The 14,289-nt window shown below is 56.3% G+C and overlaps 1 protein-coding gene across 2 annotated transcripts; it reads right to left on the bottom strand.

Moving 5' to 3' along the window:
* Positions 1–332: 332 nt before the first annotated feature.
* Positions 333–14,025, bottom strand: BAP1 (BRCA1 associated protein 1). Of its 2 annotated transcripts, none has more exons than XM_065642883.1 (17): positions 13,913–14,025; positions 10,132–10,161; positions 9,977–10,031; positions 9,130–9,262; positions 8,622–8,741; positions 8,059–8,120; positions 7,838–7,980; positions 6,994–7,072; positions 6,182–6,305; positions 5,739–5,856; positions 5,166–5,353; positions 4,689–4,822; positions 3,597–4,069; positions 3,310–3,470; positions 2,469–2,561; positions 1,863–1,935; positions 333–1,566 (listed from the first exon to the last, which is right to left on the bottom strand). In XM_065642883.1, the coding sequence occupies exons 1-17, from the start codon at positions 13,947–13,949 to the stop codon at positions 1,433–1,435; spliced, it is 2,157 nt and encodes a 718-aa protein (XP_065498955.1). In that variant the 5' UTR covers positions 13,950–14,025; the 3' UTR covers positions 333–1,432. The 2 variants fall into 2 exon arrangements, with proteins under 2 accessions (XP_065498955.1, XP_065498957.1); XM_065642885.1 differs by having other exon boundaries at positions 3,364–3,470.
* Between the last annotated feature and the right edge of the window lie 264 nt (positions 14,026–14,289).

The following is a 14,289-nucleotide window of genomic DNA, read 5'->3' as shown; positions in this document are numbered from 1 at the left end:
GGTAGGAAGCACAGGCAGCAGCAGAGCCAAGCACTGACTGGCAGCAGCTGTTCCCCCTCACATTTTGCCCTCCACGCTGTGTCAATAAATCCAAGTTCAACTCCACCAGCATCATGTTCACTTGGTGTTGTTGCAATCCCCACAATTAAGTTTTTAGCACTGCAGAAGAGCTGCCAGGGGCACAATGTGGCCTGGAGCAGGCACTCAGTGCTCCCAGCCACACACACCCCCCTCTCCCCTCACACACCTCTTCCACGGCTGGCTGGTAGAGGATAGCTTTATTCCTTCAGACAGATCCATTATTTACAGCACTTGATATTAGACACAGCAAGAAACAGAAGGATTTTATTGCCTTCAACAAATACCAAAAAAACAGTTTCATTCCATAATCTAAGACTTGTACAAATCTGCACATCTGCAAAATTCAGTCCTGTCCTGTGGCAGCTGCCCTGGGCCCGGCTGGTCCTTGTCCCAGCGGCACCTCAGGAGAGGTGCTGCCCTCTGGCTTCCCAGAGCTCTGCTGGGGACAGGCAGGAGAAGCCCACATGCAAGAGGTGGCAGCGAGAGATGGGCCAGGCCTGGTGCTGCGGCAGGAGACAACTGCTGCCCGCATCAGCCATCTCTGGCTCAGCAACCAGTGAGCAGCTCAAGCAGGAGCAGAATTGGGCTCCCTCCACTGCTTCAGCTGCACCGAGTGACTCCACACCCGGTGTCCCCCCCGGCGCTGTGCCCAGCAGCACCGACACCACCCCCTGAACTTGGTCTGTTCATGATTCATGGGGTTTCCCTGGTGACTGGGCCTGGAGTGACCCTGCATGACCTACAGGCACTGCCAGGGCCAGAGCTGGTCCCCAGCAGAGCAGCCGTGCCAGCAGAGCTACGTGCCACCCTCTGCACCCCCAGGGATGGCCAAAGGGCGGGTGAGAACCAGAAATAAATTTGTGGAAGTGGAGGAGAGGGATAGAAAACACAGACACGACTGTCCTTGGGACAGCACTGAAGGCCAGGATGCAGGAGGACAGAAGCCACAGCCAGCTGCGGCCAGCACAGTCTCACGTGGGCATCACTGGTGTTCCCACCACGCCAGACCCGCCACCAGCCAGGTGGGCTCCTCCCCTAGTGCCGCAGTCCTTGGCCACAGCGCCGAGACACGGGCCCACAGCCCCTGGGCACTGGTGTGGCACGGTTGGGCAGCTGGGCTCTCCACTTGCCTTCTGCTGCAGCTGCAGAGACGCCCCTCGAGTCTACGTGATTCCGTCTTTCACAACGCTGGCTCAGAGGAAAACCCGATTTCTTTGTCCCCAGGTTCTACCTCGGCCGAGGGCTTGTCCCCGTGGTCCCTCTTCCTTGGGCAAAGGGCAACATAGATTCAAGCACCATTGCCCAAAGCCACAAAGCCCAGCTGATGCTTCTCGCAGTCGTAACTCCCAGTCTACTGCCGCTTGGCTTTGTACGGGCGGGAGCGTTTCCGGCGATCCGGCTTCCTCTGCTTGTGCAGGCGGCCGATGCTGACTCCCTGCCGCCGGCGGACGGAGATGTTCTGCTCCACAAGGCTGGCCAGCATGCCTGCAGGGGAGGCAGACAGAAAGGCGCACACTGGGGTGCTGGCATTGTCCAGGTCGGAGTGCAGCCCTCACTCTTCCACCCCAAACCCCTCAGTGGGCTCCTCCTGGGACTATAAAATGACTCGGAGCGGAGATGTGCAGCTCTCCAGGCTGAGCGCTACCCCGTGCCATGGGTCTGGCAGAAGCACGGAGCAGGGCTGGGGGTCTTCCCTGGCTCCTGCCCTGCCACGCTCAGCGCAGCTCCCCCAGCTGAACCTGCACCCAGCGCCATGCCCCCGGCCACGCAGCACAGCTCACCTTCCTGCGCCAGCATGGAGATGAAGGTACAGATGAACTCATCGTAGTTGTGGGTTCTCCTCTGGTCATCGATCTGTAAAGAGAGGACGAATCCACAAATAATCCACAAACAGGTGTCAGGGAGAAAGGAGAGGTCAAGGCTAATGGGCCAAAGCACCAGCATGCCTGGCCCAAACCATAGGCCAAGGAGATCAGAGTGGAAAGGGACCCAGCTCCCAGCCCAGCGCACAACTGGGATGGTCTCCATCCCTGTTCAGATGTCAGCACTTCCCACAAAGGGGAGTGCAAGAGGCAAGGGTGGGCAGGGGAGGAATCATGCCAGGTCTTGGGGCAGAGGCTTCTCCCTTCCGCCTGTCAGTGCTGATGTTCAGCTCTGGCCCAGCTCCTGTGCTCCACCACCATCCTCAAGCCACCTGGTGCTGCGCAGGGGCTTCGGTCTGTCCTGGCGGGAGCTCTGCCCCGCAGGGCTGTTTGGTAACGGGAGAGGGACCCTCTAGGGCCATTCTCACCCAAAACACCCTCCCTCAGCTTTGACATAAAGACACCCCGAACAGAAGCCTTCTGGCAGCAAAATCAGCAATGCAAACAAGCCATCACCAAACACACCTTGAATTTCTTCCTCTTCTCCACCTCTTCCTTCAGGCAGGCCTCGTAGTTGGCAATCTCTGCCTCCACGCACTTCAGCAGCGCCAGCAGCTCCTGCCAGAATCAAGCAGAGCAAACGTGAGCAGATAGACCCTCACCACAGCCCAGGAGCCAGTGGGTGAGCTGGTGGGTGCTCCTCTCTGTGTTGGGAAAGGGAGGACTCATCAAGCAAAAAAACACTTGCAGGAGGGGAAAAAAAACCAAACAAGATCAGTTCATTGTTGGGAACTTCTGAGTCAGAGGGTGATCAATCAGCCAGCACTGTGACCAGCCTCAGGGGAGCTGGGGACTGCCCCAGCCTGGCCCAGCCCTGTGTGCCTGGTTCCTGCGGACAGGGAAGGGTTGTGTGTCTGACCGAGAAACACCCCAGAGCCTGGTTCTTCTCAATAACAAAATCTGAAGACTTCCCTTTTGACTAAAACAGTTTCTAGCCAGCTCTCCTCGAGGGAACCCTCAATGCACTTGTGCCGCCCAGGCCTGCTCCCATCTCTGGCTGGAGAGCAGAGCCACGCAGTAAAGTTCTCAGTAGGCTGGGACTGGGGGGTGCAGAGTCCCAAAGGAGAGCACAGCATGCCCAACGGCTCAGCTGCAGGAGACAGCGGCTCTGCCCACTGCCACGGCAAATGTCCCTGAGACGACGCAAGGCACAAAACCTGCACTGCCCCATGCTTGGAGGGACGGCTGCGGTGCCACGCGAGCGGGACAGCGTGCACATGCGGTTCAGTCACTGCCAGCGCTGCTGCGTCTCTGGGTGAGCGCAGGGAGCTCCACGTTCCCAGGGCTGTCACAGCACAAAACTCACCTTGGGAGAATACTTTTCCCCCCCAGGGTGATCACTGGTCCTGCCAAGTCCCACCTTCTCTTTGCTGTCACTGGCCTCACTGCCCTCCTTCTCCTCCAGTTTGATTGCAGCCAGGGCCTCGTCACCAGGTTTGATGGAAGGTGGGGAGATTTTCCCCCCATCTGCAGACAGGGGAAGGAAGTGTCAGGAGCCATCGCAAAGGACCAGTATCCCCTTCGAAAGCCAAAGGCCACTGTCCCATCACCACAGGCAAGGTGCCACCCCCCGAAAAGCCATCAGGCACTGACCTGCAGCAGCCAGCGGACAGAACACGCCGTCCTCCGTGAGGTGCAGCAGCCCAGTGCTGATGATGGGCCCCAGGTCCCTGACAGCCCGGTTGTAGCGCAGGCAGTCGACACGCAGCAGTCCATCCTCCTCGCCGAAAAGCACCTTGGAGATGTGAGAGGTGACGGGGCTGGAGGGGCGGGTGGGGTTGGCCGAGCGGATGGGAGAGCGCAGCGGGGAGTTGAAGGCGCTGCCGATTTCGGAGGCGGTGTCGGTGCTCTCGTTGCTGGGGGTGGGAGACGGCTGGGAGTGGGTGACCACAGCCACAGCAGTGCCCCCACCGCTTGTCTTGATGGACAAGGGAATGGAGAGATCCTTCTGAGATTCCTTCAGCTTCTCAGCCAGGACGTTGATGGTGTTGGGCTGGAGGACAGAGAGCTGGCCATCCGCAGCCCCCGCTGTGTGCTCTTGCTTTACCTGCCCCTTCCTTTTGTACCTGCCCAGGAACACACAGGGAAGGTAAACAGCTGGTGGAAGGAGATGGGGGCCCAGCGCAGGCACTGCCAGCTCCACGCTCAGCACTCCAGGCTGCCTCCTGGGATGAAGCAAGGCCTGAAACATTTCTAGGTCACCCCCAGTGTCACCGGCTTCTCTGGCAGCATCCCGACACCACTGAACCACTGAGCTGCAGGTACCCCCACACAGCCAGGGGGAACAGGGTGCTGCACACCCCTGCTCTTCTTCCAGAAGCCCCAAGAGCAGCCTTGCTGCAACCCCACCTTCCTGACCCTCACAGCAGTCTGAGCTCACCAACACTGTCACCAGGAGCTGACCAGGCAATTGGCACCGGGGAACTCAGGTTGTTCCCCAAAGCCTCCTTACGAATACAGTTATACAGCCAAAATTCAGGGTTGATTGTGATGAGCTACAAAATGGCTTCACAAAATCCAGTGAGTGAACAGTAAAACAGCAGGTGAAGAGGGAAACAGCCCTAATTGCACACACAGGTGCTAGCTCTAACACAACTACCAGCGCTCAGGAGAGATCTGCAAGTCACCACTGGCAGTTCTGCAAGCATCAGCTCCCTGCCCCCCACCCTCAGCTCAAGCTGTCACCTGATGGCTGAGTTGGTGTTACGAACTTCCTCCTCCTCCTCATCATCGTAGTCATCCTCATCATCCGAATACTGCTGGTGCTGTCGGACTGGCACCCGGCTGCGACCCACTCCTGCCGCTAGGTCTTCCTCCTCCTGCAAAACACCATTGCTGATGGGCTGCCAGCAGCGGGACAAGGAGGAAGAACCCAGCGGACACGTCCTTGGTCCAGCTGAGCGTCAGAGCTCGCCCCTTCCGAGAGGAGACGGGGCACTCTTCCCTGTGCATGCTCAGCTGACCAACATTAACGACAACCTCTTTTGCCAGGTTAGACTTCCCTCTTCCACCTTCCAGCCTGGGCTAGCACAGAGCGTGCAGGCTGCGAGGCAGGGGCAGGGCTGAGACCAGCTGATGGCCACAGTCCCGTGGAGGTGAGGGACTGGAAGTGAGAGGTTCAGCCCCAGCCAGGTGTGTGGCTGGCCGGGAGCTCCAGCCTACCTGCATGGGGGACTTGGCGTAGTTGTGGTTATCCAGGAAGGCTGGCAACCTCTGCACAATGGGGTTGGGGTTTGCTGGAGGCACGCCATTGACACTGCTCACTGATGTCTTTGCCGCCGGTTTGGATTTGTTGGGTGGGCTCTGCGTGGCTGCAGGGTGGCCCTGGCTGGGTGGCTCATCGGTGCCATCTGCCAGACAAGCACAGCACAGCCTTGCATGACCAGAACTGTCACATTTTCATCAATGTCCTCTGCCACCCCTTGCCCACCCCACGTAGCAGAAGAGCTCCACCAGACCATCACACGCACTTCCCATTCCACCTCCAGCTGTCACAAGCGTCCCCAAGATTAAGCCCTGCCATTTTCAAGCTCCATGTCTCTCCAACACTTTCCCCAGGCACCGAGGCATCTACCACACCCCAGCACAGTGCACACAGAGCTGGGCTTGGAGAAAAGAAAGTGAAGCTGACCACAAAACTCCCTCAAGCTCCAGGTCAGCCAGCCATTGTCAGCAGCCTGTGCTCGCCCCATGGCAGGCCGGGCCAGCTGGCAATGCCACTGGTGCAGGGTCTACCTGGATGGGTGCTCTCTGGAGCCACTGTCTTGCTGCTGGCTGGCTTTGCCTCTTCCTGAGGCTGAGACTCCTGAGACTTCTGGGTCTGGATCAGCTCAGGCTGAGTTACTCGGATAAGCTTGAAGGCAAACGACAGACAGAATGTAAGTGCTGGACCGGCATGACCCAAACCATATCCCTCCCGTTCAAGCACTGCAGAAGTAGAACTTCTGAGGGTGAGCCAACCACCAAGTGCCCATGCACACAATTAAGTGACAACGCTACGAATAACCAACAGCAAAAGGCCAAGCAGTGAGGCTGGTCATCTCCTCTTCCTAGAAGACACTTCCCAAGCCCAAAAAACCCCATTAAATCCAGGGCCTCTAAGAAGCAGGGTGATGCCCTGGCAGCAGAGCCCATTTCCACCCCAGGCTCGCACAGCCTCAGGGCTTGGGCTCTCCTACCTGCTGCAAGGCCTCCAGCACAGTCTGGCGGTTCATCTTCAGGATGTGCAGTTTGGACTCATATTTCATCCTCCGATCAGGCACCACTGCCATCAGGTTGAAGCGGATGTCGTGGTACGGCTCCCTGCAGGAGGGGACAGCAGACATCAGCTGCCAGCTGGCGGTGGAAAGCGTGTCCTGCAGCAAGGGGGGCAGCAGGCTGCAGGAGGCTTTTCCCCCAAAACCAAGTCAACGTCACACTGGCTGAAGAAGCGAAGTTGCTTCAGCCACAACACAAAACACCCTTCAGAGTCACAGGTTGGTTGAGGTGGGAAGGGACCTGCGGAGGTCATCTGCTGCCACCCACTGCTCCAGCAGGGTCACCCAGAGCTGGCTGCCCAGGACCACGTCCAGATGGCATTTGAGTATCTCCAAGGATGGAGACTCCACAGCCTCTCTCTGGGCAACCTGTGCCAGTGCTCAGTCACCCTCATGCCCAAGCATCTAAGAGGATGAGAAGCACCATTCCTTCACCATTCCTCAGGACCAAAAGCGCCGTGCCTTCTCCTACGGACTCAAGCAAACAGGGACCTGATCTGAACACTCTTACCCTGTGTGGCCACTTGCAGGGACTCTGCATCACAGAGAGAGTGCAGCTTCTCTGTGTGTTCTGCAGGCAAATCACAGGCAAGAGAAGGCAAAGCACCTGCATCCCTCCCATGCAACATTCTCCATCCCCATTTCCGCAACTTGTTGCAAAAAGACCACAGCAGAAATAATCCAGGGAAAAACCAGTGAGGTGCCAGTGCCTGCCCCACAGCCGAGGACATTACCCTGCGGTGGCCAGGCCAATGCGCTCCATGATTACTCTCCTGGCTTTGTCTGTCCATTCCTCGTCATCAGCCCACGGCCCTGCAATAATGATACAGAGTGGGAATTAGCAAAGCAGGCCAAGGCTCCTGCTTCAGGAGGCAGAAGGACCACACTGTCAGCCCATACATGGAGCCCCAACTCTCCCTTCTGAATGGAAAACGTGACTTATGTGCAGGGGAGAAAGGTGGGTTTTGAACCCTACAGAGCACAAGCGATTCACAGGCTCTGGGCTCACAAAGTCCAAGAAAATCCCAGGCCTTGCTGGGATCCACCTGCTACTAGATCTGGTGCCACAGTCAGGAAACCAGGTATACAAAGCAAGTACCTTAGCAAAGGGCCTGACAGGCAGACACAAAGTCCTAGAGGGGATAAACAAGTATCTGAAACACAGAACTGGTGGTCAAATTGTTAAGAAGGGAGTGACCTGAGTAGCCTCCTGGGATCTGCACTGGGACCTTGTGCCTCAACACACATCAGTTATTTGGCACAGGGAGAGACTAAGGAGACAAATTCTGCTTGTGATACAGAGTTATTGCAGAGCTGCAGAAGGACCTTGTGACCCTGAGCAACTGTGGAGGGAAATGGCAAGGCTGGAAAAACAATGCAATGCATTTAGAAATAATTGCCTTCTAGCCACAGCCTCCAGTGCATCAGCTCCAAAATGAGCTATCAAAAGTCAGGACAAAACTGGGAGCACTGGAGTGATTCTCCACAAACATCAGCTAACGCTCAGTGACAAAGAAAAATAGCACGCATATTCGGACACACCATGGTGTCAACGAGCAGGGCCAGGCAGGTGCTTACCGTGGTCAATGGGATAGACCTTGAGCCCATCCAGCTCAAACAGCCGTCCCTTGATGGGGACATAACTGACGAAATGAAAAGCCTCCATGGTTCGCACAGCGCTGATACCGTTCTGCTTTTCCGGCAAGTGCCGCGGCTCCGGCCTGTGAGGGCAAGAGGCAAGAGGTCAGGGAAGAGTCTCCCTCCTCAGCGAAAGTGAGCGGCAGAGACCCCCCACTCACCTGGCATGGCTGTTGTGGGCCTTGGCCAGCTCTGGGGCATTGCCAATGGCGTAGCCTTTGCTCTGTGGCCAACAGCAAGGGAGGAAAATTATTGAGAAGTGACAGGAATCAAACAGAATGCTTCACCCACCAGCTCCCCACTCCCTCCATCCACCCACAGGACTGGGAGAGCAACTGTCAGGCCCACCCTCTGCTCTGCTGAGTTTTAGGTAAAAGTCAAGATGAAAATAACACAAAATTGCTGCTAAAAAAATTACACTTAGAGGGAAATACAGACTTCAGGAAAGGTCTGAAGGCAGGAGAGAGGACTTTTGACCTCAGACTTGGAAAATGCATCTGAGCTCAGGAATAAAAGGACAGAAGGCTGAGAGCTCTGCCTGGTGTAAGAGGACCCAGGCTCTGAGCAAGGCAAGGCAGAAAGATGGGAGAGAAGAGCAATACTGATGTAGCATGCAGCCAGAAAGGGCTGGAAAGGAGCCAGCTCGTTAAGAGTGTTGTCCTGAGCAGGGAGTGAGAGGCAGTGTCACACATGCCACCCGCGCACAGCCCTGCAAGCCCTCTACCTCAGGGCTGAATCCTTTGGTGAAATCCTTCATGCGGCTCAGCGTGGGGCCCAGGTCGACATTGTTGCAGTTCAGGAGGACGCTCAGCAGGGCGTGGGTGGCACAGGAATTGGGGATCAGCTGGAGGGTGACACAAGGACCATCTTAACCAGCAGGAACAAAGCAACCCTTCATCGACCCGTCTGAGTTGACAATAATCAATGGAAAAGTACTGATGCAAGAGCCGCTTATGAGAGCAGCGACTTGACCTTGGCTCCCAAAGGAAGGGAGGTCAGTCTCGTTCAGCAAGCCACACTGTGCCCCCACGAGCATCTGCCCACCGCACAGCCACGGACAGGCTCACAGCCCCCACGGGATCCGCTCCACCCTGGAGCTCAGGGCAGAGACCCCCAGGAAAGAGGAGCTGCCCTCAGGACCAGTAACAGCAGCGCAGCCTCTCAGTAACATGTTGCTTCCCTGAGGTGTCACATGAGACACTCCCCACTCTCCCCCCTTGCCTCCAGCTTACCTGGTGAGCAAAGAACATGTTATTAACGATGTCATCATCAATCACAGATGTCTCATCCACCAGGGTAGAGACCTTCCGGCGTGACCTGCGCTCCTCAATCCACTTGAACAGGAAGATGAACCCATACACAGGGCTGCAGAGAGAAGTCAGCAGCTGCATCATTTTGGGCAGGCCATACCAGTGGGGCTGCTCTGCCCCAAGCCAGAAACCTTCTGTTTCAAACCACAGGCAGAGCAAAGACAGAGAGGAAAAGCAGAAGCACCAGCCACACCTTTCTGGAAGTGACCATCCCTGCCACAAGTTCCCCCAGCCCACATTACTGAGGACACTCTCCTGCACTGACACTCCAGGCTCAGACAACAATCAAGCTTGAAAACTTTGGGGCTGGACAGGTCTTAAGAGGCTCAAGACAGAGAAACAGGTGGTAAAATTCACCTCTGGACACTGACTGACCTGCAGAACAGTGCCTGACCACCAAATTACCCTTTTTCATATATGTTGTATTTATTTTCAAGAGGATTTCGGACAATGGCTTTTAAGAAAGCAACAGCCTCAAAGCCGTTTTAGAGCACTGAGACAGGTGGAAGCCCCCACTACAAGCACATTGGTTGGCACTGCACCTTTCCATGGGGAGAGAGAGGTGAATCCCTCGAAATATGTCCCACTCCTGCCCCATGAGGTCTCTCTCAAGGCACGAGATTGCTCATCTGCCCCAAACCTGACAAAACACCCCTGGTTCATCACTTACAGCGCTGACCTCCATGACTGATGAGCTCACATGATGAGTTCCCAGGCCTACAGACACATTCTGCTGAACAGAACTCATACTTTCATGTCTACGACTTACCCTTGGCATTTGCTCTGCAGATCATAAATCTCTTCAACCTGCACTCCCTTGACCCCTGCAAACAAAGGGCAGAAGCTGGTGTAAAGCCCACCAGAAACGACTAGGGGTAACGTCAAGCACAAAGCCAACTTCCCAGGGAGGTTTCTTGCACTCACCAAAATCTTCAACCAGGAGTGTGAAGAGACCTGGAAAGGAACAAAACCAACGGGTTAGTCTGGCTGAAGTCCCACGTGGTCCCAAGCCAAGGAAAACCACAGCCAGGAAAGTGGCAGCAGAGCGGCACCGGGATCAGGCTGACTCCCCAGCAGCAGAGCTGTTGAGCCCTGGCTTGCTACAGAGGTGCTCTGGCTCCCTTCATGCCCATTCATCATCCCCTCCCTCGAGAGGACCTGAATCCCCTCCTGCCAGAGCCCAGTGAAGCTGGACCCACCTCCAGCATCCTGAGCCACTGCAGACAACCTGCCAAGAAGTAAATCCCCACCTAAACAACACACACACTTCTAATGGGAGGGAAGCACCGCTGAATAGATCACAGGATATTTTAAAATAAGATAATTTATGTTCTGGTTAGTGAAAGACAGCCAATGAAGTGAAAGCCAGCTCACAGCAACAGCACTGCAGGGAGGTCAAGGGCTGAAAGTCTCATCTTCATCTCCCTCTCTCCTGGGGGACCAAATCCAAGAGCCTGTCTCCAGTGACCACAGAATTCCCACTACAGAAGGACATAACCAGGGATACAGAAACAACAGCAAAAAGACCAAAGGACTATTAGACATCAGCAACTGAGCAGCAGCTTCCACTACGATGCGATAGCAAAGGCAGTCAGCCCAGTTTTCAAGCTGTCCCTCTACATACAGAGCTGGCGAGCTCAAGACTGGAATAACAAATCTGCTTCTTTCATTCCCACAGAAAGGCTGCTGAAAGTCTGGGAGGAAGTCCAGGGAATATCAATAAGAAGGATTCAATCCTGAGAAACATGCCTATAAAGTAAAGAATTTAAGGAACCTAAGGTAAGTGGCTCAATGAAGAAGGGAAGAGCCCAAGGGGCTTCTATATCAAAGCTGAAATTACTAAAACAGGAAGGAAACTTGTAGGAGCAAAAAGTCTTCATTCATTTAGCAGAAAAGGCCTTGTTACAAAATTGTCAGTGGGAAGAAACATGCGGCGGGAACAACATGTTTTGAACCAGTGACAGCATCCTCACCGTGCAACATCGTTACACCAAACCCAGGCACCTTTCTGACCGAGATTTTTTTGCTCAAAACACTTGATGCCACGGAGGGCGGTGTCATACAGGTGACATCTACAGGGACCTCAGGCAGCACTGCAGCCTCGCTGCCTTCCCTGCAGCAGACCCCTCAGAGCAAGTGGTCCCTGCAGACCACAGGGCTCTTCAGATACTCATCACAGCCACGGTTCTTGGTCCGTCTTCACACGGCGCCCATTAAGGACACGGGAGCCGCAGCTGTTTGCAGGTACAGTCTCTCAACTGTAAAAGCTCCCACAGAAGTTGAAAGCCTCACTAACTCTCCAATTTCAATAGTCACAGTCTACTGATCACGGCAAAACACGTGCGACGCAAGACGTGAACTGTATTGCAAGCTCTGCCTCGCAGCCAGGGAGGATTTGCATCAGAGCAAGGCTCTGCGAACATAAACGACAGTGATGGCCGAATGCAGCGCTGCCCCTGCGGCAGGTCCCACCAGCAGGTCCCACCAGCAGGAGGAGGCCAAGCAGAACTTCCAAGCTCGCTGTGCCCAGCCCCGAGCACCCCCACATCTCCACTCTGCAGGACCGCGTGTCAGACTGGCAAGGCGGCACCAAAGGAGATGGGACATCAGCTCACGTGTGTGTCCTCCCGTCTGATCAGCATCACAAGGGAGTCAGAGAGAGGATGGAGCCAAACTCCTCCAAGCACTGTGAAAGGACAAGAAGTGACAGAACGAGCTGCAGCAAGAGAAATTCTGACTGCGCACCCAGAAAAAAACAATTCTTTGCTACCAGCGTGGTCAGCCCTGGGACCAGTGTGCCAAATTCTCCTTCTTGGGCATATTCAAACTCAACCAGACGTGGCCATGAGCAACCTGAACTACCTTTGAAACCAGCTCTGCTTTGGGCCAAAGACTTCCAGGGGTCCACTCCAACCACGGATTTTTTCTGATTAATTTCAGTAGTTTGTATTACCTCAGCATCTATGAAAGGCACAAGACCCCCATCCCAAATTATTTGGGTTGGCTGGAGAACCCTCTGGTGTCCACAACAGCACATGCAACATTACGCCAGCAGCCTGGAGGTTCCCCAGGCTCCCCCTCTGACCAAACAGCCACGGCACACAGCACAAACCTGGATCTACTGACCCTTCCTGACCAGGAAAACAGCAGGAGCTTTCAATCCCAAACCCCACAGCGAGGGCCAGGCAGCTGATGGAACGTGCTGAAGGCTGAGAGCAGCACATGGTCACCCCTAACGTTGTCTCAGCTCCCACCTCTGTATTCAAACCTCCATGCATCCGAAGGAGCACAGCTGTGGCGTGCTGAGAGCCGCCTCTGCCCAGACAGACCATCTGCCAAGCGAATAACCTTCCCTCCCAGGTGTGAGAATCCAAACCATGTCCTGTGTCAGAATCCAAACTATGTCCTGTCTTTGGCATCGTTGTGATGAAGAAGAAGGGGGAGAATGGGAACAATTTTGGCAATTCCCAAGTACTAGTAAAAAGAGGATAAACAGCAGCAAAACCTGGGCTGACTGGGAGACTGAGCAGACAGAATACTTTGCTGAGCACAAGATGAGTATAATGCCAGGGGTCAAATTTCCCCACCCACAGCCTCAAAAATACCATCACAGCCTAAAGACCAGTTCTCAGCCTCCCGGAGGACAACCCAAATCACACTGTGGCAACGCAGACTCATTAAAACAACGCTCAGCCCATGCCCCAACCATCAAATCTGAACCCGCAAAACAAACTCCAAGACTCCAGCACAGAAACCACGTTCTCCAACACAGCGGGAAGGGGATGCCCGTGACCACTCTGCTCCCAGCTGGTCAGGCACAGTACAGGGCTCTTGAGCTTCTGGGCTACCTGGGGAAGAGGGTTTGATCCACCCATTCAGCTGTGAAGCGATGACAGGATCTGACACACATGGGATGGAGATGCCACCTTCATGTACTCCCCAGCAACAGGTACATATGTCATCCTCAATTGCCAGTGAAGCTCTGGGGCAGTTGCCAGTCAGAGCAGTTTCTGTAGCAAGGGGCATGCCATACACATGCCTCTCCCTGTGCTCCAGCAATATTTCAGGGTGTATTTGTAAATGACAGGTATGCCTCATGCTGCACCCCCACAGCACTTCAGATGTTTCCACAGAGACCCCTGTGTTTATCACACACACACAGGTGTCTGGGGCACCTCAAACCCCTGTACAATTGCTGCCAGAGCCCAGGCCCTGCTATGAGCCTTCACACTGCTCCATTTCACCCCAACCCTGCCCTCACTCCACACCCCTACACACAGCCTCCTGACATCCCCACACCCCCATTAACGTCCCTCTAAGCCCCCATGGGCCATGTCCCATACACCACAACCCCTACTGCCCCACACACCCCAAAACCCTCGCCGGCCCTCCCGGCGCTCCGCCCGTGCCCCCAGGCATCCCCTTGGCCCCTCAGCGCCCTCCCTCCACAGGCCCTCCTCTCCCTGCGCCCCCTCCCCAGCCCCTGTTCCCACCCCCTGCTCCAGGCCTGCAACCCATAACCCTGCCCACACCCCACACCCCAAACTTCACCTGTACATCCCCCCCGGCCTGTCCCGCCGAGCCCCCCAGCACAGCCCGCACCCCCGGCCTGTCCCTCACAGCCCCTGGCCCAGGCCCCGCCCCGGCCTGTCCCTCACAGCCCTCCAGGCCCGTCCCCCGCCCCGGTGCCGTCCCCATCGCTCACCGGGGTCGCTCTCCAGCTCCAGCCAGCCCTTATTCATCTTCCCGCGGGCCGGGCCCCGCCGCCATGTCCGGCCCCGCCACCCGCCCCGGCTCCGGGCCTCGCCGTCGCCCGCCCGTCGACGTCATCACTACGCGACACCGCGGGACGTCAGCGCGCGTCGCGCCACATCGGTCCCGAGCTGGGGGGGCGGCGGTGGCGGCGCCACAAAGGACCCGGGAGCCCCGGCCTGTCCCTGCCCCGCCTCGCCCGGCCCTGGGGCTTCGTCCCCGGGACGCGGAGCTCCGCGGGTGCTCCAGCCCGGGCCTGGGACTCGATAGCCGAAGGCAGCCCCTGCGGCCTGTGGTGGGGGGCCTGGGCCTGGGCCTGGGCCTGTCGTG

Source organism: Caloenas nicobarica, chromosome 11, assembly GCF_036013445.1.
Source record: "Caloenas nicobarica isolate bCalNic1 chromosome 11, bCalNic1.hap1, whole genome shotgun sequence".
NCBI lineage: Eukaryota > Metazoa > Chordata > Aves > Columbiformes > Columbidae > Caloenas > Caloenas nicobarica.
The sequence above is the reverse complement of the archived record's forward strand: the minus strand, read 5'-3'. Positions and strand labels throughout refer to the sequence as shown.